General features: G+C 41.2%; 1 protein-coding gene across 22 annotated transcripts in view; it reads left to right on the top strand.

Annotated features, from left to right (window-relative positions):
• LOC140602893 (uncharacterized protein C3orf20 homolog) overlaps nucleotides 1–24,638 on the top strand; it is a 125,925-nt gene that overhangs the window by 85,065 nt on the left and 16,222 nt on the right. For 12 of the 22 annotated variants that reach the window (XR_012005860.1, XR_012005861.1, XR_012005871.1 and 9 more), the window contains 4 exons: nucleotides 2,817–3,042; nucleotides 11,153–11,450; nucleotides 17,287–17,403; nucleotides 22,887–23,148. Coding sequence is in view for 5 of the 22 variants with exons in the window: in XM_072773131.1 (XP_072629232.1) it covers nucleotides 2,817–3,042; nucleotides 11,153–11,450; nucleotides 17,287–17,403; nucleotides 22,887–23,148; nucleotides 24,070–24,113 (947 nt within the window). In the remaining 17 variants the exon portion in view is untranslated. Of the gene's footprint in view, nucleotides 1–2,816; nucleotides 3,043–11,152; nucleotides 11,451–17,286; nucleotides 17,404–21,622; nucleotides 22,284–22,886; nucleotides 23,149–24,069; nucleotides 24,118–24,638 lie in introns of those variants that run through there. The other 10 variants (XR_012005868.1, XM_072773134.1, XM_072773131.1 and 7 more) reach the window with 9 other exon arrangements.

The following is a 24,638-nucleotide window of genomic DNA, read 5'->3' as shown; positions in this document are numbered from 1 at the left end:
CGTCACCCATTCACCCCCACCCCCTGCCCTCCTCCCCTTCCACCACCCCTAGTTCGTTTCCCAGAGTTAGGAGTCTTTATGTTCTGTCTCCCTTTCTGATATTTCCCACACATTTCTTCTCCCTTCCCTTATATTCCCTTTCACTATTGTTTATATTCCCCAAATGAATGAGAACATACACTGTTTGTCCTTCGCTGATTGACTTACTTCACTCAGCATAATACCTTCCAGTTCCATCCACGTTGAAACAAATGGTGGGTATTTGTCGTTTCTAATGGCTGAGTAATATTCCATTGTATACATAAACCACATCTTCTTTATCCGTTCATCTTTCTTTTTTTTTTTTATCCATTCATCTTTCGATGGACACCTAGGCTCCTTCCACAGTTTGGCTATTGTGGACATTGCTGCTATAAACATCGGGGTGCAGGTGTCCCGGCGTTTCATTGCATCTGAATCTTTGTCATCAAGACAGTGTGGTACTGGCACAAAAACAGACACATAGATCAATGGAACAGAATAGAGAACCCAGAAGTGGACCCTGAACTTTATGGTCAACTAATATTCGATAAAGGAGGAAAGACTATCCATTGGAAGAAAGACAGTCTCTTCAATAAATGGTGCTGGGAAAATTGGACATCCACATGCAGAAGAATGAAACTAGACCATTCTCTTACACCATACACAAAGATAAACTCAAAATGGATGAAAGATCTAAATGTGAGACAAGATTCCATCAAAATCCTAGAGGAGAACACAGGCAACACCCTTTTTGAACTCGGCCACAGTAACTTCTTGCAAGATACATCCACGAAGACAAAAGAAACAAAAGCAAAAATGAACTATTGGGACTTCATCAAGATAAGAAGCTTTTGCACAGCAAAGGATACAGTCAACAAAACTAAAAGACAACCTACAGAATGGGAGAAGATATTTGCAAATGACGTATCAGATAAAGGGCTAGTTTCCAAGATCTATAAAGAACTTCTTAAACTCAACACCAAAGAAACAAACCAATCATGAAATGGGCAAAAGACATGAACAGAAATCTCACAGAGGAAGACATAGACATGGCCAACATGCACATGAGAAAATGCTCTGCATCACTTGCCATCAGGGAAATACAAATCAAAACCACAATGAGATACCACCTCACACCAGTGAGAATGGGGAAAATTAACAAGGCAGGAAACGACAAATGTTGGAGAGGATGTGGAGAAAAGGGAACCCTCTTACACTGTTGGTGGGAATGTGAACTGGTGCAGCCACTCTGGAAAACTGTGTGGAGGTTCCTCAGAGTTAAAAATAGACCTGCCCTACGACCCAGCAATTGCACTGCTGGGGATTTACCCCAAAGATTCAGATGCAATGAAGACATCTTTTTTTATATATATTGTTAACACATTAACATTGAACTGATGGCCAATAGCACTATAACTCATGCTTGAACTAAGCCTATTTAACACCTGTATTTTCTCTGTACGGACCTTCACAGCCTTCTTGCACTTTGGGATGCTAGACAGCACTTCAGCACTACACTTGAAGTCCATTTTATTTTATTTTATTTAACATTTTTTATTTTTTATTTATTTATGATAGTCACACACACACAGAGAGAGAGAGAGAGAGAGAGAGAGAGAGAGGCAGAGACATAGGCAGAGGGAGAAGCAGGCTCCATGCACCAGGAGCCTGACATGGGATTCGATCCCGGGTCTCCAGGATCGCGCCCTGGGCCAAAGGCAGGCGCCAAACCGCTGTGCCACCCAGGGGTCCCTTGAAGTCCATTTTAAACAGCAAAATCACCAACAAACAGCACAAAGATGCAAAAATTTTGGCACTGAATAGACCACGTTAAGGACACTTGCATATAGCATGAGAGTGGAAGCAAGAAGACAGAGCATCTCCTTGTTCAACCTCAACTGGGAAAATGCAAGTTGCCACTTAAATTTTTCATAGCTCCACACATCTACAAGTGACCATGGAAGTGCTGCAGATATTGACTTAGGGTTACAAATAAACTGTAGTGAATAGGCAAATTCACAAGAACAGAATCTGCAAATAATCTCCAAAAAAGCAAGCTTCTCCACTTGAGGAAGTAATTTGCTACTCATTATGGCATACTGTAGAGTATTCCAAAGGATTTGCCACAGATGTTTTTACACAAGAACTAAGAAATGGAAATCCTTAGTCCTCTAGGCAGTGACTAAGTAGGGGTGATTGAATCCCTAGGATAGTTGATTCCACCTGCAAGCAGCCTAGTGTGCCATACCAATACATCATATTTTCTTTTTTTAAATCAGATTTTCTATGATAAGAATCTGTATGTATAGGGGTTGACAGTTTACAGTTTCTATGTGATTGAAGAAAAAAAAAAGGCTAGGAAGCATTGATCTGTTGCATGGTCAAAGCACAGTCTTCAGAGTTAAACAGACCGGTTCAAAGCCTGGTTCTGCCTCGTTCTAGCTGAGTGATCATGGACTTGTCTGTGATATCATGAAAATAAGAGTACTCACCTCAGGAGGGCACTTACTTCAGTTGGATAATTCATTTAAAGTGTTTGGCACATTACCTGGCATAAGATAAGCACAGACAATCAAACTCCCATGGATTAGATTTGTTGATAACCTAGAAATTTTCCATATAGATGCTGTGTATCCTCCAGGCAACCAAGAATTGCACTTAAAATAAGGAGAACCAATAGAAAGGCACTTTTGAAAATCCAGATTAGTGCAGCCAACTTAACCCATACGGCTCAATCTATAGATACCATGGTCCACCAAAGGTTTTCAGTGATGAATATTCTGTTTACATTTCAGGAATAGAATCCCTACACATAGGCAAAATGCCCAACGTTCCAAAAAAAGTGATCAGGAAACAAAAAGTCTCATCAGCAAGATTTCCTCTGCAACAAAGTGCAGAGGGAAAAGATGAGAATAAGGAGTATCCTCGATACCGGAATACCTTCCTAAAACGGAAAGGTGTCTTTAATCCTGTGCCTCTCTTTCACATCCAGAAGACCCCAGTCAGAGATCAGTCCTTCAGGTACCAGCCTCATTTGTCTTAATAATTCCTAGTACAGTTTATATTTGAAAGAGCTTCAGACGGATGTCTCATCCAGTTCTCCTCCAAATGCTGAGCAAGACGTGTGACGTTGCTTCACACAAGACTTCTTTTTTTTTAGCTTTTTTATTTTATTTTTTAAAATTTTTTTATTTATTTATGATAGTCACAAGAGAGAGAGAGAGAGGCAGAGACATAGGCAGAGGGAGAAGCAGGCTCCATGCACCGGGAGCCTGATGTGGGATTCGATCCCGGGTCTCCAGGATCGCGCCCTGGGCCAAAGGCAGGCGCCAAACCGCTGCGCCACCCAGGGATCCCCACACAAGACTTCTAAGTAGGGTGGGCTAAGGTGTTGCCACTTATGTGCTACCAATGAAATATTTTTCCTAAAAGTGGGACAAATTTATATGCCTAGATTCAAGCATGTGAATTCTCCCCACCCTGCTTCCTAAGAGGAATTCGAATCAAGAATCAGGAATCAGATTTAGTTTGTTTTCATCTCTTTGGCGAGCACATATTTGAAACCTGACCATATGTTTGGGCTGAAGTACTCCTGACTCTGGTAACAGTAAGTGAGGGCCAGGAGTTATGCTTCCCTTGCCTTCTCCCACAGTTCTCCTGAGAAAAAAGTGCCCTTGTTTTCTTTACCAGCATAAAAAGCCAAGTTCTCTATGCATTTGTATCTCTGAGACAAGTTACCAAACAGAGATGCTTCCCACCTCAAGTGGAAAAGGCCCAGATGTCACCTCCATCCAGGTCTGGGTGGCAGGGGGCAGTGTAGTGGGTATCCAAGGGGTAGGTTGTCTCTACACTGGAATCTACACAGGGTGGCAGCCTTAGGAAGCTGCAAAAGAAGCTTTGCCCCCTCTCACCACTAGTACTACAGGCCAGTTGGGCAGACATCTGCTAAGACCCCTAGGAACAGAGAATCTCTAAAGCTCCCAATCCTAATATTGCTTCAGCAACATTATTGAAAACAGTAAATTTAAACAAAAGTGGCAAATGCCATAAAGGAAATGTTTCTTGTATTTAAAGCATAGGCAGGGGTGCCTAAGTGGTTCAGTTTGTTAAGTGTCTGCCTTTGGCTCAGGTCATAGTCCTGGGATCCAGCCTCACATCCCGAGCAGGAAGCCTGCTTTTCTCTGTCTCCCTCTGCCCCTTCCCCTGCTCATGCTCTGTCTCTCTCTCTCTCTCTAAAATAAATAAACAAAATCTTTTAAAAAAGAATAAAGCATTGGCAGCAGACTTTATAAATGCCACTAAACAAGCAGTCCTATCAGATACCTGGTCACAAAATGAATTCATTCAACCAAAAACTGTCATTGCTGCCTACAGGCATGTGGGCAATCAGTTAGCAATACAAAGACTTGGTCCCTGTCCTCTGAAGACTTCAAAGTATTCATGTATACCATTAATCAATGGAAACTAAGAAAGAAAGCAGAGAGATAGAATGCTGAAGGAATTTTATGGAAGGAGAGATTTTTTTTAGAAAGGATTTTTTCCAGGAGCCTTTGAATAGGGTCTGGAATGACTGGGAGAACTGGGATATGCAAGTAGGGAGAGATGATACCCCAGGGGGCAAGATGTGTAATAAGGATGGTGATGGTACTAATAACGTCAAGGATGGTTAACATCTATTGAATGTTCCCTATACACTCAGTACCATGCAAAACACTGTACTTGCAGGATTTAATTTAATCCTCATGACACACCTCAGGAGTACAATTATAATTAATCCCATGCTGCCCTCTCCACCCCACAAAGACACAGCTAGTGAGCAGAGCAGGGATTTAAGCAAAGGCATATAGAGGGGACAGTGCAGGCAAATTGGAGGAATGCTGAGCAGTTGGGTTTTGCTGGTGCTTAGGATATGGAAGATAGGATAAGCAGGATTGGGGCCAGATCATGGGTCCAAGTAGCAAAATTAATCAAATCCTTTAAAATTCATAGTGATGCAGCAAGCAAACACTGTGTAAGGTAGGCCTAAGACATTTATTCAGACTTTTAAATTTCCTGTGAGAAGTGAAAACCCAGTCATTTCACATTTGTATAATTATCTAATAATAATGTAGAATTATCTTTATGGCTTGGTTATATGTTGCAATGACATCTGAAGAGATTGATATTAATTCAATCAGGGCTCCATTTATTTCTATAAAAACTTAATGGAAAATTTTATTTTATTTTTAATGGAAACTTTTAAATCTGCAATTGTACTCTAAATCTTGAAATAAGCATAAAGGCTTAAGCACCAAGCATGAGAAAATCCTCTTAAGTGCAACACTTCTCCATATGATTTCCATGCTCTAGTTCAATTTCTAGCTAAATCTTGTACATGGAGGACAGGCTGGCTGACACCTGACAGAGGGAAAACAGCATGACATCCTGATAACACACTAGCAGAGGATATTAGCTATGATATTTCAGCAATCACGTCCCTCTCTAAGCCTCTGTTTCTCTATCCATAGAATGGGGATAATAATACCTACTTCACAAGACTATGAAAGAATTAAATAGGATGAAGCATATCAAGTTTTTAGCACTGTCTACCACATCCCATAATGCCCCTAAGTAAGGCAGTTAGTATAAGCCAGCCTGTTAGTGAGAGATATATGCTATTTTATTGTGTGCATAAGAAATTGAGATGGACTCTATATCCATCTATATATTAAGAGTCTTGGTAATTCCCTTTGCTTTTAAAAAAGTTTATTTCTGTTTTGCCTAGCCCACCGACCTAATTCTTAAAGGACTGAACAGATTTATTTCTAGCACATGGTCTATGGGCCCTCAATATGGTAACTTTGCTTTCCATTCATTCCAGTAAGGCAGCACCTTCTATCATGATACACATTGGAAGTTAAAATTGCCAATGCAACCCTTAAAATGCAAGTGTATTGAATAAAGCTGAGAAGAGCAGTAAACATACAAAAAATATATCCATCTAAATGTTTTAAATGCATGTATTTATACAGTTTAAGTTTTCAATGCAGAGGTTAATGCACAGGAAAATGCTGGTAGTGTAATAATGTTTGGATGTCCTAAAATGCTGAAAGAAATGAACAAGTGTACAAACACACTAAGGTATAGCTGTAGGTCAGCCAATAAACCTATAAAGTCCCCATGTAGTCACATTCTAGTTCCAATTTCTCCTATTAAGCACAAGCAAGGTGCCATATTCTGTGCAGTGTTTCATAGTCATTATTGGTGGGGCTGAATTACAGGTGTAAGTTGAAATATCCCTTCGTCTACAGATCCATCCATCCTACCAGGAAGTATGCAACTTGCTTCAAAGAGTAAGAATAGAATTTTAAGAGCCCAGGTTCATCTCAGAAAATGTGAGTGGAATAGTGTCTGTGCAGCATAATACAGTATTTTGACAGAATGCTGCTAAAGCTATAGCAGTCTATAAATAAATGCGGTTTTCAGCTCTAGAACTTACTTCAAGCCCTGTCTATATAAGTGCCATTTGACAAAAGAAGTAAAATCAGTGTGAGGTCTATGGTGACAATTCATAAGTGTGTAGTATTAATGCATCCTTTCTCCCACCTTTTTTTTTTTTATTTTTTATTTTTATTTTTTTTGAGAAAGAGAAGGAAAGGGAAAGAGCCCTGCATAGGGCTCCAGGCTGAGCACCCAGTCTGCTTGGGATTCTCTCTTTTCCCTTTTTAGATTTGCCCTATTATTTTAATTTTGTCTAGATGGAATCCATATTTTGACTATTGATTTTGTGGATTGTCTTTGTTAGAATTAGCTTTCTTGGTATGTTTTGGAATTTTGGATTATAGGCTCATTTGAGTGGAAAGTTTTTCCTCTCTCTTTCTGTGATGTAGTGTGTCTCTGTGTATTGAGTGTGCACTGAGTATGTTAAGTGTGTGTGTCTGTTTACCTCTCCCTGCCTAGTGTGTTTTCAGTTGCCACCACCCAGAACCCTGAGGCTTACTTTCAGAATCACGTCCAGTAATGATGGGGTGGGTGTCCTGCCCCAAGAATATTCAGAATACTGCAGACCAAGTCTCCAGGCAGGCAAGCAGCTTAATTTAGTCCTGGTTGTTAGGCACAGTAGTTGATAGACTGGAATTACTCAGGGATGCTCAGAATGCCTCTTCAGAAGCCCTGATGTTGGTATGCTCTGTATTTACCTGTGATAGGTTTCTGTAGACAAGGGTGGGGACGAAAGAGTAAGTGGCCATGGGAAAAGAAGGTGTTACTGGGGCTGGGACTTTTAGCAGCCTGTTCTTTACAGGATAGAGATCAGAACCTTAATTCCAAACACGTCTGATTTATTCGATGGTAACTCCCTGCATCTTGCTCTCAGAGCTCTCTGCTACTGTCTTGCCACTGGCAAAGGTGGTATTGTTAGGTCTCTTGTTACTCTTTACCATTCGTATTGTGGACCAGATCATACGTGCTAAAAGTTGGAGTTTTTTTAAATTATGTGCTCTTTAGGGTATAAGATTGCTAACTCTAGAAATAGCATTAGTGCATTTGAAGAGGAAAAATAAAGTGGAAGGATTTGCTCTACAAGACTTTAAGACCTTTTATTTATTTTTAAATTTTTAAAAAGATTTTGTTTATTTATTCATGAGAGATAGAGAGGCAAAGACATAGGCAGAAGGAGAAGCAGGCTCCCTGCATGGAGCCTGATGCGAGACTTGATCCTGGAACTCTGGGATCACGCCCGGAGCCAATGGCAGACGCTCAACAGCTGAGCCACCCAGGCATCCCTATTTATTTATTTTTAAAGTTTTTATTTATTCATTCATGAGAGACACAGAGAGAGGCAGAGACATAGGCAGAGAAAGAAACAGGCTCCCTTTAATGAACCTGATATGGGACCTGAGCCAAAGGCAGATGCCTAACCACTGAGCCACCCAGGCATCCCAAGACCTTATAGGAAGTAATAGTAACTAAGATAGTGTGGTATTGGGATCCCTGGGTGGCGCAGCGGTTTAGCGCCTGCCTTTGGCCCGGGGCGTGATCCTGGAGACCCGAAATCGAATCCCACGTCGGGCTCCTGGTGCATGGAGCCTGCTTCTCCCTCTGCCTGTGTCTCTGCCCCTCTCTCTCTCTCTCTCTCTCTGTGACTATCATAAATAAATAAAAATTAAAAAAAAAAGATAGTGTGGTATTGGCACAGGCTAGTTAGACCAATGGAATAGAATAGAAAGCCCCAATCAGACCCAGACAATATGGAAATTTGATACACAACAGAAATAGCAATACAAACCAGTGTGGAAATCTATGGTGGTGGGACAACTGGTTATCTATCTACCTACCTATCTTAGATTTCTACTTCCCATCATAAGTTGCCAGTAAATTAAAGAGCTGAATATAAAAATCCAAATAATAAAATATTTAGAAGAAAACATAAGGAGAATATTTTTATTGTCTTGAGGTAGAAAATAAATTCATAAATCAAACACACACAAAAAACAAACATAAGGGAGAGAGTTGATAAGTTTACATTAAAATAAAAATCTTATATGCAAAAGAAGGAAATATACAAAAATCTCATTGCAACAGTTTGCAATAGTTAAAAATAGGAAACTACCAGAGCCCTGGGTGGGCGGGGCAAAACTCACAGTTTTGGCTCAGGTCATGATCTCATGGGTGGTGGGATGGAGGCCTGCGTTGGGCCCTGCACTCAGCAGAGAGTCTGCTTAGGATTCTCTCTCTCCCTCTCCTCTTACCCCTGTCACCACTCATGCTCACTCCCTTTCTTTCTAAAATAAGTAAATAAATCTTAAAAAAAGAAAAAGAAAAAGAAAACTACCTAAATTTCCAAGAGTTTGTAGGAATTTTTTTTGTTGTGGACAACTACCTTTGTTTTTTTGCCCATCCAGCATGTGAACCCACTTTCCATGTCTGGGGGCTCCTCTACTTGCCAAGGCAGCATGCACTGCCACTATAGATGACAAAAATGTCAGATTCAGTCCCCTCTGAAACTAGGGCCCAGGCACATGACCCACATGCCACCAGTCCTATGAGCCTGCCCCAGATTTTCATGCAGCTGCAGGGGTTGCCCAGACCCCGTACGCAGGGAGGGCTGTCAGTTCCACATGGCTCCAAGAGGCTGTGGCGGCTGTGGTTCTCAAGGCAGTGTTCCAGGTCAGCACAGCCTGCAGGGCAAGCTCCAGAGTCCGCTCCAGTAGCTGTGGCTGTGACATCCCTAGTGGACAAGTTTTACAGCACGATTTGGGACACTTTCCCTGTCAGTGGACTTTCCCTGTCAGTGGACTCTGCAAGCCTGAGTCTTCCACCTTTCCAAAGATTTTCTGAGTTCTTTAATACATTTCTTTGGTTTTGTTTGTTTGCTTAAATTAGCCAGTTTGTTTCTCTTGCCCTCAGCTAAAAACCTTAACCCTGATAGATTATGAATTATGACATATTTTTGTGTAACATACATGAGAATAGCATACATCAAAATCAGGGTAAAAGTTGGGTGAAATCAGGAGGAGTCCTTGGGGCTATAAGTTGTATCTGAAATTATACTAATGAAAATATATATATATAGCAAGTGTAGTAAAATACTAAAATTTGATAAAGCTGGGTGGTGTGTACAAAGCATTTTTTCCTTCTTATTCTTCTCTTTTTAATAGAAAACCACATGCACACACTGACACACACATATAAACTTTTACTATAATGAATACAGAACTACTCAGAATCTGAAGGTTTAGAACAACAGTATTCTACTGAAATTATTTGCCTCTCTTTCCAAAAAAGAAGATCCATTACTGAGTTGGCCTGTATCTAAATTCACTAATAAACATTATAACAAGAAAGGGAGAAAAAAAGATGTTGCAAATGGGTCTAGTAGAGCATGAAAGTGAGAACTGAAATAACATATTTACATGTGTGGGTTTTATTACAAGGAAATATATAATCATCATTTCTCAGAAATGTGCTCCTACGAAGGGGAGGCACCAAGACATTTTGAAAAGCACAACTTCAACAAACATAACTGGGCATTTATCACATTTACTAAGTTCCTCAGGTTCAGCATAAAGGAAATGAAGCCAATAATGAATATTCTAATGATAATAAAAAATACTCTCCTGGCTATCCAGTAATGCTAGTTTTAAGTTAATTAAAATATCCTATATAACAAATTTCAGCATCATATAAATATTCTTTAAGTGTAATTAAAATTCACAAAGTTTGGTTTTATAAGCCTCATAACCGCCCTAGACGTTTTGTGGAAACATGAACTTATCCCTACATTACAGATGTTAATACTGCGGCATAAAGAAGTCAGAAGATTTACATCATGTTGAGAGTTAGTGGATAGAAGACAGATCCAAATTTAGCTTTCTGATTTCCATTCTGGCTATTGGGTTACATGGTTTATCCAGTTTATTACTAGACATAAGTCGGCTCAAAAGTATGCTACAGGTGTTTCACCTCCAGTCAGTGAGAGAGCAGCATTGTAATAGAAAAAGATACACATGGGTTCAAGTTCTAGCTCTGTCATTTACTACCTGTGTCTTTAGTCATATTATTGAATTTCCCAAGCCTTGGTTTTCCCCATTTGTGAGACAGAATAAAGTGAGTATCTTACAAACCAGCCTCAATGCATTCTTCTTGCATTTGTTAAACTGCAATTAACACGCTAAGCCTCATTCTTACTGGCCAATTGTTTGCAATCATTTGGTTTAATTAAGTCCTTTGAACACATAGCTTATGTTTGTTTCAGAGCCATAGGTGCTCATGTAACCGAAAAGGTTTACATTTAACTCCCTTGGTGTGTTGACAAGTATTTTAGCATGTTGGCACATAAAGTTCTGTCCAGAATTAAATTTAAATGCTTTACCAAAGTAGCCACTTTGGTTCCTTTTAAGGTGATATTTTGTCTGTCCTTTTAGTTCTCTCTCTTTTTTTAAGATTTATTTACTTATTTGAGAAAGAGAGCACATGCATGCATGCATGCACAAGCAGACTCCTGGCTGAGCACAGAGCCTGATATGGAGCTCAATCCCAGGACCCCAAGATCTGAGCCAAAATTAAGAGTCAGATGCTTAATTGACTGAGCCATCCAGGGTCCCCTGTCCTTACAGTTTTTAAATGTGATTTCTAACCATTATATTTCTAGGCTTCCTCCTCCTTCAATTGAGAGCAAGGATGCATGGTTTTCTTCCCAGTTGCTTTGTCCTGTGGTCCTCAGGAGGACATTGTGTGGGAAGGAAGGGGGCACGTGCCAATGTAGCACTTACAGCATCCCTGAAGTGACAGACCTGGAGTATGATCACCTTATAAGCAACCAGCTGTCCTCCATGGATCAGGTCATTATAGTCCATGTGTTCTCAGCTAATGAAACGGACAAGACTATAATAGAAATGGCCAAAGTGTATAGGAAACTGAACAGATTCAAAAGCATGCCTTGCATTCAGGTGCGTGTCATGTGTATTAAGACAAACCGTGAATAATGTTACATCTTAATACATTTCCTCAGCCACACAAAGGGAGGAATTTCTCCCCTGCTTTTTAAATTGTGGTATGACCTTCAGCCAATAAACCACCTGCCTCCCACCCCTGGTAACCACTTTTCTGACTTCCTTCACCATAAATTAGTTTTGTCTGTTTTGATTTTCGTATGCATGGAATTACAGTGTATGCATTTTGAAATACACAGTATGTTTTTATGCTTATTTTGCCAGAGAATAGGAATGGTAAATACCAGGCATGCCAGCATCCTCCTATCCTGCATCCCTGACAGACATTGCTAATCCTGCATTCTTTTCAACCAAGCCTAGAGTGGGCCCTAAACTCTTTTTCCTAACTGCACAGCCCATAGCCACTACCCAGCTGATCTGAGTCGTAATTCTTTTTTTTTCTTTTTAAGATTTTATTTATTTATTCATGAGAGAGAGAGAGAGAGGCAGAGACACAGGCAGAGGGAGAAGCAGGCTCCATGCAGGGAGCCTGTTGTGGGACTCGATCCTGGGAATCCAGGATCACACCTGGGCCAAAGGCAGGCACTCAACTGCTAAGCCACCCAGGCGTCCCATGAGTCGTAACTCATAAAGGCTTTTCCACATGATAGCCTTTACCCTCAACACATCTAATGAGTATTCTCTGAGTCTTGTGGATTCTATCCATCACTGTGACATTTTTTCCTATTCGTGCCTTTTTTCCGATCCCACTGCTTCTGCTTATTTCAGGCCTTCATCACCTCCCGTCTGATTCTCTCCAGTGGCTTCTCTGACGAGTTTTCCTGCTTCTGGTCTTGGCACCTCTGATATTTGCTATACATTGCTGGGTGTTCTTTTTAACATGTGGACACGACTGCATCATTCTTCTGCTTACGGGAGATTGCTTACTAAAGATTCTCATGAGACTCTTCTCAGGACTTCCCTTCGGGCCAAGTCCACATTCCTTAGTGTGACATTGAGGACCACTTCCCAGTGGGGCTCTTCCCACCCTGACTGTTCAGTCCCCTGTCCCAACCCCAGTGATAGCCACAGGGGATATACTAAAGAACCTTTGCCGAGTCCAGGTTTTGTTCCCCATTAGGTGGAAGCTGAGGGCTTGGGCCATGTTGCCCCTTGCAGAGCTGCTTCCACTGAGTGGCTTTTTAAGATGTTTTGCCTTAAATAGCCCTGAGCTTCTTTTGAAGGATGTTATATTATATTCTCCAGGCCTACTGTCCCCTATATGAAGCCTGATGTGAAAATTCTCTTTCTGAATGAGAAGCTTTACTTCCCATGAGGATCCAGTATGTTTCCTCTTCCCCGGTAATGAGATTTTTGGTGCCCAACTGGGTTACTCTTTTCACTTTGCCTGAAAGTACAAAGTTTCAAAATGAATTATGACAATAGAGTAAAAACTTATGGACCACTTATCTGAAATCCATTTCTTCTTTTGGATCCAGAGCTTCTGTTGATGCTGAAATTTTCTCATTGTATTTTTTTTTAATTTGTAATTTTCTCTTATACTATTCTTACTTCCTATAAACCACCTCCAGTTTTTGTTAAAAAGGCAGAATATAAACAAATTTAAAATTTAAGTTTTGGTGAAGGAAATATTATTTCGTCTAGCAGAATTGATAGAGAGCTTGCAGCAAAGCGACATGTCATTTTGTAACTCTGAAGGGTGAAGAGAGAGGTTGCAGGTATAATTGGCTGGGTACCCCATGGTACCCAAGATTCTTTTTTAGACTATAAAAATGAAGAGAATGTTCTCATATGAGAGACCCTAAAAGGAATACAAATAAGAATGGGGAAGATTGTAAAACATGTAAAATTCACTGAAGAACTCCAGTTTTCATCAAAAGGGTTGCCTAGTCAGACCAGGGTCTTGGCTCCCTCTTCATTCTCTTTCATTCCACCTAACCACCTAACCGTGAGGCCTGTGTGATGCTGAAATTGTTAAGCTTGGGCCACTTAGAAGATAGATAGCAATGAGAATTCACCAGATACTCTGGTAGAAGCATGAAGAATGTAGACAAAGCTCCTAGAAGGTAGCCTGAGCCACAGAAGATATGGGGTGGGTTCAGAGAGCATGGAAAGTGCTGGTTCTGGAGCACTGGCAGCCCCACCCTTTCAGCTTGCTCTGAACCTAGATTCCTCTCCCCACTGCTGGAAACTTCTTGATGGCAGGACCCTGTCTTGCTTACCATTAGAACCCCAGTGCTCGTCCTGGGGCCTCGTACATGTTTAACATCCCTTTTTTTTTTTAATTTATTTTTTATTTCTTATTTTTTTATGGTTAACATCTTAAATGTTATTTGTCAAGTGAATAAATGAACCAACAAATGAATGAATGTTTCTTTAGCCTGAAGGCCAGATATGAGGGTATATGGTCACTGCTGATTCTTTCCTGGTTTCAGGGGAGGTTCTCTAAGACTGTGGGCTTGTGGATGGAACTAAGTCTCCCCTGAAGAGACAGACAAGCTGAATGGATGAGAGAGCAGGACCATAGTCTGGAAGAGTTCAACTCCTCACTGGAAAGACAATAATGGGCATCAAATCCCAAGAGCTCTGATATACTTGGTGCAGACAGTACCTGTCATCTTGTCATCCCCCCACCATGCCTGGCATGTCATCCCCCCACCATGCCTGGCATCTAATAGACACTCAGTAAATATTTGTGGAACTGATCTGAAATGGCAAAGTCAGAATAAGATCAAGAGAGCAAATATTTATTGAGTACTTACTGTGTTGCAGCTGCTATTTACCTGGAATATTATTTAATTCTCAAAAGGACGATAAATGGCTGGCTCTCTGCATGTGAGTCCATTGAGCACAGGTCAATAACTGAGACAAGACAGTTAAGTCACTTGTCCAAGGTTACCCAGTCAGGAAGTGGTGGGGCTGAGATTCACACCAGGCAGTCTCACTCCAGGACCCTAGCTTTTAAGCACCATGCTATGCCATGTAGCATTGTGGAGGAGGAAAAGCAGTGGCTAAGTGGGGGGCTCAGGGGGTGGTGGACAAGAGTGGAATCAAATGAGATGAATGGGGATCCCTGGGTGGCGCAGCGGTTTGGCGCCTGCCTTTGGCCCAGGGCGCGATCCTGGAGACCCGGGATCGAATCCCACGTCGGGCTCCCGGTGCATGGAGCCTGCTTCTCCTTCTGCCTATGTCTCTGCCTCTCTCTCTCTCTCTGTGTGTGACTATCATAAATAAATAAAAATTAAAAAAAAAAAAAAACAAATGAGATGAATGGATTGGGAGGAATGGCTCATATCCAGCACTTCAGAAATGTGTGCTTGGGCATGTGAAGGCAGAAGGCATGGAAGGAGCTTCATGTATATCCTCAGCAGGAATTGGCAGGCCAGTACAGCTCAGAAAAGGAGCCATGCCTGGCTGAACCCTTTTAACAATAAGGGAATAGGCCCCCAATATTAATAATATCTACTTGAGGATGAAGCTTTTTGATAGCAAATTTCTGTAAATTTATTTATTCAGATAACAGACATTCACTGAGCTCCTACAACATGCTGGGTAGTGTGGTAGGAACTTGAGACAGAAAAATGAATTAGACACCGATCTTGTCCTCAAGGAAAAGACAATCCAGGGAACTGTCATGACACACAAGATGGTGAAATGAGTGCTGGGCCAGAAGTATCAACAGAACATTTAGGCAAGAAGTGGCTTGCAGGACTAGTAATACTTGTAAGACTAGTAGGGATTAACTGGGTGAATATTTCCCACAAATTGCATTTTGGAAGGCATGTTGGAAAACTGCGTGTTAGAAGGCAAGAGGATAGTAAATTGCAGTCTGAATCTGGGAAATGGGAAATACATCAGTATGGGGGAGTGCAGTGCATTTTGAAGGAGCTAGAAGCAAAATAAAGTTAGCAGAAGCCTAACTATGAAGTTCAATAAAGAGTCTGAATTGTCCTTAAAAAGGAAGAGGAGTCATTAAAGGACTTTAAGCAGATAAGTGACATGAAAAGATTTTGTTTTTTAAAAGGATCATTTTGACAGAATGTTCCAGAAAAGATCGGAATGACAGAGAGACCTAGTATCACATTTACCCAGGTAAGAATTGGTCCAGCAGTGGCAATTGGAGTAGAAAAGAATGCTGAGTTTGAGTAGTAGTTAGAAGCGAGACTCTGTAAGATATGGTATGTTGAGGGAAGAATTTAAGATGTCTCCCAGCCTGGTGCCTGGGTGGCTCAGTCAGTTATGCGTTGCCTTCGCCTCAGGTCATGATCCCAGGGTTCTGGGATTGAGCTCTGCATTAGGTTCCCCGCTCAGTGGGAAGTCTCCTTCCTCTCCTTCTGCTCCTTCTCCTGCTCATGCTCTCTCTCATTCACTCTCTGTCAAATAAATAAATAAAATATTTTAAAAATATATATCTCAGCTTCTCGTTTGCACAGTGAGTAGAAGGGCAGTACTATTTTTTGAGATGAGGAATTCAGAAGGATGAGGACAAGAAATGTCCGTTATCTATTACCATATAACATACCACCCCAAATTTACAATCCTAGAACAGCAATCACGTATTTGCTTATGACCTGCTCAGGACTTAGCAGGGATGACCTGACTGTGCTTCACACAGCATTGGCTGGGGTAGTTTGAGTACAGCTGAAGGATTCAAGAATAGCCTCATTCATATGGCTGGCAGGTAGTATTGCTGACATTTCGGAGCCAGGGGCCTCTGTTCCTCATGAGGGCCTTTCTAAAGGTTATTCCGTTTTCTTCACAACGTGGTGTCCATGTTTTGAGGAATGTTCTAAGAGTTGAAAATGGAATCTGGAGACCTCCTAAGGCCTGGCCTCAAAAGTCATGCAGTATAATACTCTTGGTCAAAGCCTATCACAGGGCCAGCCCAGATTCAAGGGTAGTGGCAGTAGACCTCCATCTCGATAGGTAGAATGGCAAAGAGCTTATGGGCATCTTGAATCCACCATAAGAATCTTTGAAGAAGGGTGCCTGGCTGGCTCAGTCAGTACTCTTGATCTCCGGTCATGAGTTTAAGATCTCTGGGCAGAGATCTTACTTAACAACAACAACAACAAAAAAAAAAAAAGAAGAGAAAGATGAAAAATTCATATTGGGCATGTTGAGTTGGAGGTACCTGAGTGTCATCAAAATGGATACATGGAGGGGAACCTGGGTGGCTCAGCGGTTAATCGTCTGCCTTCAGCTCAGGCTCCTTGCTGAGGAGCCTGCTTCTCCCTCTGCCTGTGTCTTTGCCTCTCTCTCTCTGTCTCTCATGAATAAAAAAATAAAATCTTTTTAAAAATGTACATAGAAAAGTAGGCAATTCAAGCCACAAGTCTGGTATTCAGAGGAGAGCACCAGCTTTGGAAGACATTTGGTAGACATTTGGTAGACATCATTTTTCCTTTTTGCGAGGGAGCAAATAGGCTCAGCCCAGGTGGCTCAGCAATTTAGCGCCAGCTTCAGCCTAAGGCCTGATCCTGGAGACCTGGGATTGAGTCCCACATTGGGCTCCCTGCATGGAGCCTGCTTCTCCCTCTGCCTGTGTCTCTGCCTCTCTCTCTGTGTGTCTCTCATGAATAAATAAATAAAATCTTTAAAATAAATAAATAAAGTCTTTAAAAAAAAAAGAGGTCAAGAAATAGAAGAAACATGAAAATGTCCGCTGGCTTTGGCAACACAGAGGTCTTTGATAAGTATATGAAGAAGGCGTTCCTAATGGATTGGTAGGAATAGAGTCTAGAATTTTTGGTTCAAAGATGCAACACTGCTGAATGGAGCAAGGGATTTGTTACCCGGGATTTAATGTCTTTACAACTTTTTGCTTTTTTAGAGTTGTTCAGATCCCTTTCGAATGCTCAAATACAACATCGCCTCTGCATGTAAATTTACTGGCGGCAGTTGTCCACTTCTGGTTCAAAGGCACAATGTCATTCCAGGAATATTTTTGGTATGTGCTTTGAGATACATGAATGCTTTAATCAACCTACTATGTTGTATATGTAAATGATGTTGTGGATGATGCTTGCATGACTTAGAGATTATTTATAGGGTGAACAAGAGAAAGGAGAGAATGAAGAAACAGGTAAGTTTGAATCACAACCTTCTGTGGTACCCCCTTGACTATGGGTCTTTTTTTTTTTTTTTATTTTTATTTTTATTTATTTATTTTTTTATGGGTCTTTTTATACAGGCAGGTTATAGCTGTGGATATTCTTCTAACTGTTGGATTATCATTACAATGGCTCTAGTGAAGTTAAAAATTGAATACTGTTAACACTGAGGTGATCAAATCATTGGCCTTATAAGTTAATATGGGATTATAAATGCTAAAATTTAATTCTTGCATTTAAAAAGCTTATAAACCTAATTGAGGAGATAGGATACATAATACCCATATATATTTTTAAAGATTTATTTATTTATTCAGAGAGAGAGAGAGAGAGAGGCAGAGACACAGGAGAGGGAGAAGCAGGCTCCATGCAGGGAGCCCGACGTGGGACTCCCAGGTCTCCAGGACCATACCCTGGGCTGCAGGCAGCGCTAAACCACTGCGCCACCAGGGCTGCCCCATAATAGCCATATTTTAAGACTCAATAGAATAACATCTGTGATTGAGACAGCCTGGTATGGTAGAGAAAGCATGAACTTTGAAAATCGGCAGACCTTGGTTCTACTATTTGCTTGCTGTGTGACCTTGGGCAAATTACTAAGCCTTTCTGAGCCTATTTGCTCCCTTGCAAAAAGGGAAAATGATAACCAATTTATAAAATTGTAAAAATTCAGTGAGATCATGGGCATGAAGTGCTCGTTTCAATTCCTGGCACATGGTGGATAAGTATTGAATGTTAATTCCCTTCCACCAATTTTTCAATTCAGCAAATGTATATCGAATGTCTGCTCTGTGCCAAGTACAATATTGGTTCTGAGGATGCAAAAAAAAAAAGAGCCACAGTCCCTTCTGCCATGGAACAACTAGTTCAAGGGTAGAGGGGTGCAGTCTGTGGCTTCCTGAGAGGTATGAGATGTGAGCTGAATGCAGAAGTGGTTTTCATACAGAGAGGTAAAAAGGAGAGGGAAGTTCCAGGGAGAAGGGATGTTATTATTATGGGTAAAAAAGGTAAAGGCTGGGAGCACAAGGAATCTGGAGACCTGGCTTTGCTGTTTGTTCATTAGTTTGAGAGAGAGAGAGAGAGAGAGAGAGCAGGCTTGGTGACCGGGGACCAGCAGGCGGAATGGGGGCAGAGGAAGGAGCAGAGAGAGAATCTCAAGCAGGTGTCATGCCCTGCGTGGAGCCTGAGGCAGGGCTCGATCTTACAACTCTGAGATCAAGACCTGAGTCAAAATCAAGAGTCTGAGTCTGATGCTTAACTCACCTCACCACCCAAGTGCCCCTAGAAACCTGATTTTTAGTCCTGGCCCTTCCTTTATAACCAACTGTATGCGTTTGGGCTGATCTCATCTGGAGGCGGAGAGGACTGGATTAGGTCAGGGGCTCTTACCACTGGCTCCTGCCTTAGCTTCATGAATAAATGATTTCTGAGCCTCATCCTAAAACAGGTAAATCTTAATTCCTGCAGATGAGATTCAGCATTAGCTTTACATCAACTTCATTATGAAACATTTTACATACAATACACTCACTTTATTGTACAGTTTCAAAAACTTTTGACAAACGTGCATACTCTTGTAACTGCTTGTGCAATCAAATGTTGCCACCACCCCCAGAAAGTTCCCTTCAGTTCTTTCCCTCAGACTTCGTCCCCAGGCAATCACTGATTTGCTTTCTGCTGCTATAGATTAGGTTTGTCTTTTCTAGAATTCATCTAAAAGAATTCATAAAATAAGCATTCTTTTATCTGGGATATTTGAGATTTCAGTGTTTTTTAAAAACTTCCCTGGAGGGCCCCTGGGTGGCTCAGTCCACTGAGTGTCCAACTCTTGGCTTTGGCTCAGGTCATGATCTCAGTTATGAGATCAAGCCCCACATCCCGCTCTGCGCTAGCATGGAGTCTGCTAAAGTTTCTCTCTGTCCCTCCCCATGCTCGCTCACTCATTCTCTCTCTCTCTCTCAAATAAATAAACCTTTTTTAAAAATAAAAAATAAATAAAAGCTTCCCTGGATAATTTTAATGAGGAGCAATGACTGGATGATCTCTCAGGGTCCTTCTAGCTAAAAAAAATCATGGTCTCATCTGCTAGTCTAGAGATAGACATTGCATTTTAGGAATAATGAGTGACTGTTGTCATTGTAATAATTATGATAATACTAACACTAATTGAACTTTTACAACGTGCCCAGGCACTTTGCTGTTATTCATTGTATATTCCTACCTAAATCCACATAGCAGGGATTAACCTCAGAGGGGGTAGGTGCTAATATTATCCCTGACAACAGAGATGGAAACTAAAGCTTAGGGAAATTAAGTAACCCATCCAAGGCCAAAGAGCTACCTAGCAAGTGGTGGGGTGAGGATTCAAACTCAGATTTCCCTCCAATAAACAAGAGACTTTACTTTTTTTTTATATCTTTTTTTAAAATTTTTATTTATTTATGATAGTCACAGAGAGAGAGAGAGAGAGGCAGAGACTTTACTTTTAATCAAGATGCTACAAAAGCTCCTACGAGGTGAAGTCTGAGCTCCCACTACTTCAGGAGTGTAAAGTGATACCAGATGAATGCTTTCAGTTTGTTGATGAGTTCCAGCTGGGGAGAAGAAATTAATTTAAGGGTACATTTAGCAAGAAAGGCTTCAGGCAAAGAGCCTCTCACCTTAATATGAAAACTAAGCCGATTTGTTGCAAATGTCAAATGACAGTTCAGACTAAAGAGACTTCAGGGCACCTGGGTGGCACAGTCAGTTAAGCATCTGACTCTTTTTAAAGATTTATTTATTTATGAGAGACAGAGCGGCAGAGACACAGGCTCCATGCAGGGAGCCCAACATGGGACTTGATCCTGGGTCTCCAGGATCACACCCTAGGCCGAAGGTGGCGCTAAACTGCTGAGCCACCCGGGCTGCCCAGCAGCTGACTCTTGATTTCAGCTCAGGTCGTGGTTTTGGCTCAGGTTGTGGTCTTGGGATCATGAATTTGAGCCCCTCATTGGGTTCTGGGGTCCGTGGTCAGTAGAGAGTCTGCTTGAGACTCTGTCTCTTTCCCTCTGCCAATCCCCCACCCCACTCTGCCAATCCCCCACTCCACCCACACTTGCAGTGCATGCTCTCTCTCTCTCTCTCTCTTTTTCCCTCTCTCTCTCTCTAAAATAATAATCTTAAAAAGACCAGAGAGACTTAGGGGAAATGAGATGGGGCAGAGGCTGCATCCTGCATATCTTTTGAGATATATACAAAACTGAGATAGCAAGAATAGTTCATCTACTGATATCACTCTAGTAAATAACCTCAAGTTTCAATCCACATATACACACAAAAAAATCTATTTTTAGTTTTCAAAATACACATCCACTGTCACTATGAACAATGAACAATAAGTCTTATTCTCTGGTAGGGAAATCTTCTCACAGTACCTGGCAGGTGATCAGATACCTCCCTGCTTCTGCAAGTTCATTTGATCCTGTGAGTCTTGGCAGACTTGCTTGGTTGGTTATAGTCTATGCTTCCTATAAATTTACTGGTGGTTAAAAAAAAAAAAAAAAAAAAGCATGGGCACAATGAAAATGTGTGTCTTCCTTAAGTTGCCCTCATCCGTGACGCCCAAATCCAAGTCTTGTCATGAGATCCTCCCAGTTCCTTGTAAGAGAATAGCGAGATCACCTAAGGCTGGCTGCCCAGCCAAGAGCAAGGCATAGCCTCAGCCCGCTGAGCCGTCTGTCCACTGGGTGACAGTGTTGATCCATCTGGTTTAAATGTGCTTTGTCTCTGGGCCAGAAAACTCCGGGAAAGATTGCAGCCAGATGGCTTTCTGAGGGCCTTGGAGAATAGCTCTGCCTTTCTTCTCAGAGTGTGGCAGAGTCAGTCTGCTCTCTTCATTTTTCAAGGGAAAATGTGAGGTGTAGAATTGTTCCTGTTACCACATCGGGCTGGGTTTCTGTGGGCAAAGTGGCATAGAGGGCGGATCTGATTGTCCATAAGAAGTTAACATGTGTTTTCTTCATACTGTAACGAAGGCAAAAAGCCTCCAAATAACATTGTGAAAACTCATTTCAGCTCTTTATCCAGATGCTGTGGGATGGATTCATTCTTTACCCAAGGTGCTCACTCTTACACACATGTGCTAGCATATGGGATGTGCATTACCCAGGCTCTGAAGAGGGACAAGACTGTCCGTGGAGTATCATTTCCAACTTGCCAGGGCACAGTTTTACATGGTTCCATCTGTTTTGACGTGATCCCTGTCTTCAGGAGGAGAAATAGAGAAGCAGAACAAATACTGTAGTACAATTCGATGTGATCAGGAGAAAGGATAGTTATATAATGCAAGAGGATGGGAAGGAAGGATGGAACCATCCATATTCCCACTTTAAAGGACAAAACAAAATGAGTTGAGTGTTTGCTTCAAGATGCTAAGAGGGTTGGTTTCAGCAATTTTTTGTTCTCTACCTCTTCCCCCTCCCTGAGATGGAAAGGACGATGATTTAAAATATTGGGACTCTTCAGTGAGCAAAAAAGTCATGTTAATGTGATACTGTGCTCCAAACCCTTTTAAAATCAGTTTGAAAAACTAAAATAGATTTATCAATTTAAGAAATTACACCACAGGGGCAGCCTGGGTGGCTCAGCGGTTTAAGTGCCTGCCTTTGGCCCAGGGTGTGATCCTGGAGTCCCAGGATCGAGTCCCATGTCAGACTCCCTGCATGGAGCCTGCTCCTCCCTCTGCCTGTGTCTCTGTCTCTCTTTCTCTGTCATGAATAAATAAATAAAATCTTTTTTTTTTTAAAGAAATTACATCACAGAAGTTTTTTTTTAGCACTAAAGGGTTGTTGTTGTTTTCTCCTTTGCTTTATTTGATATTGTTTGGTCTGATCTATTTGTGCTGATAAGTTAGCACTTATATTTCATTACACTTAACAAAAGCTTTGGGTTTCTTTTTTTTTTTTTTTGATATTTAAAAATATTCTAAAACTGCAGTCATATTTTCTTAGGGAGTTCTGCTGGAGTTCTGAGACCTTCAAGTGTGGGTTAGAAATCCAAACAGGTTGTCTGACTGCAAGAAGATTAGGCTCTCACTCTCTAGGGCTCACACCGACATTGAGCCACACAGAACAAAGGGCCATAGAAGCCAGAATATGACGCTCTTGAGCTGTAAGCGACTTCCCTTGTCTCTGCTCTTTGGACATTTAGAGGCCTTGTGGCCTTATCTATCACACCTAGACAGCAATGGGCCTACTTAGGACAAGTTGTAAGCACTATGATATTCTCTTCATGTGCATATTAAGGACATTTTATCTGTGTTTTGCTATTCTCTACCCAGCAGGGGCCTACTGGTTCATCCAGCAGAAAGAATAAAAGGATTTATGAGAGGTGGCTCCCAGCAGGGGAGGTTGAGGACTTTCTGGGACTCACCAGAGCAGAATGGATTTTCTTGGGAAGCAAAGCCAACCTGCAGAGTGTCCCAGCATGTCTCTCTGCTTCACCAGCAAGACACAATGGAAATAGAGAATGGGTTAGAGGCGTGTGCACCTGCAGGCTCCAGGAACACCTCCTCTGTTTATCTCTGCAGACATGTGCACAAGGTGCATTCTTCCTCCAATTTCTTCTACTTTCTTCATTCTCTAATGAAGGTCTTTGGAGGCTTATGTGGTTGCTCTGTGAAAAGCCAGCACCATCGATAGTTTGAGAGGAGGGCTCTAGTAGCAAAACCCAATTTTTTTAAAATGTAAAAGCCTAAAGGAGAAGATAAAAATCATCCATGCTTCTGCTACCCAGAAATAAATACCATTAATGGTTCAATGTATATCTTTCCAGTGTCTACACACACACACACACACACACACACACACACACACGCTCCAAACTGGGGTCTTAAGGTACATATAACAATATATTATAATAATTTCCCTAAATCATTAAGTATTATTTCTATATTCTTTTACAGCAGCATCATTTATGTTGGCTGAATAATATTCCAATATAAGCCTGTACCATGATTTATTATTTAATATCTCTCTTGTTGCTGAATACTAAATTATTTTAAAGAAGAAAATTTAAAAAATAGAGCTGTCTCACAACAACATAGATGGAACTAGAGAGTATAATGCTCAGTGAAATAAGTCAGAGAGACAAATACCATATGATCTCCCTCATACATGGAACTCAAGAAACAAAACAAACGAGCAAAGGGGGAAAAGTAGTGAGAGAGACATTAGAGCTGTCTAATGTGGGAAGGCAGACCTTTGCAAAGCAGTGAGCTCACGTTTTCAGAGGCTAGAGTATAATTTTTGAAGGGACAACTCAGAAGAAATTGCTACCTTGAGTGGGTGCCTTCTTTCTATTCTCTGGTCCCATTTCTCTTGGCAATTATTTTCCTGCCCAGGATTTACCCTCTTTCACTGTTCTTCAGTTTTGCCTTACTCTTAGGATCCTGGCTGTCTCCTCCCTACTCCTTAGCACCAGAATCAGGAATCACTGATTTTGTGTCTCTGTCCTTACCATAGGACTTTGGAGCCAAAGAGGGGAGTCCCTTTCCTGGGCAAAATGACCAGGTATGCTCTAGGCCCAATCACCTTGTCTGTTTAATAGTCAAAGAACTTGGCATCACATCATAGAAAAAAATATACTAGGCCTTTAATGTTCTTTAAAAATGGGATACTATTTAAGATGGGCACAAGAAAGAATTGGCCAAAGAAAATATATCTTTCAAGTGGATGCCCTCTATGTACAGTACCATCAGTATGTGTACATAAAGAGTGAAAATAATTCTGTCGTTAGTTATAAAGTTTAGCAACATTGTATCCATTTCTTGAGATCTTGATTCTGACTTTGATCACATGAGGGGTAGGACCCCACTCTTCTTAATTTTATTGTATCCTTTACAGAGGTTACAAAGTCAGTGTTTGTAAGGCCAATTTGTGATGAAAGAGTACATTTAATATTTAGAATCCAAGAATCCAAAGGACATCCCTAACTGTTTCCAAAAGGCAGTAGATAGCTTTCATTTTCTGTTTGGGAGCCCACTGTATAATCTGTATAAGTAAAACGAAGCCAGTGATTTAACTTCAGACAA

This window comes from Canis lupus, chromosome 13, assembly GCF_048164855.1.
Source record: "Canis lupus baileyi chromosome 13, mCanLup2.hap1, whole genome shotgun sequence".
Classification (NCBI taxonomy): domain Eukaryota; kingdom Metazoa; phylum Chordata; class Mammalia; order Carnivora; family Canidae; genus Canis; species Canis lupus.
The sequence above is the reverse complement of the archived record's forward strand: the minus strand, read 5'-3'. Positions and strand labels throughout refer to the sequence as shown.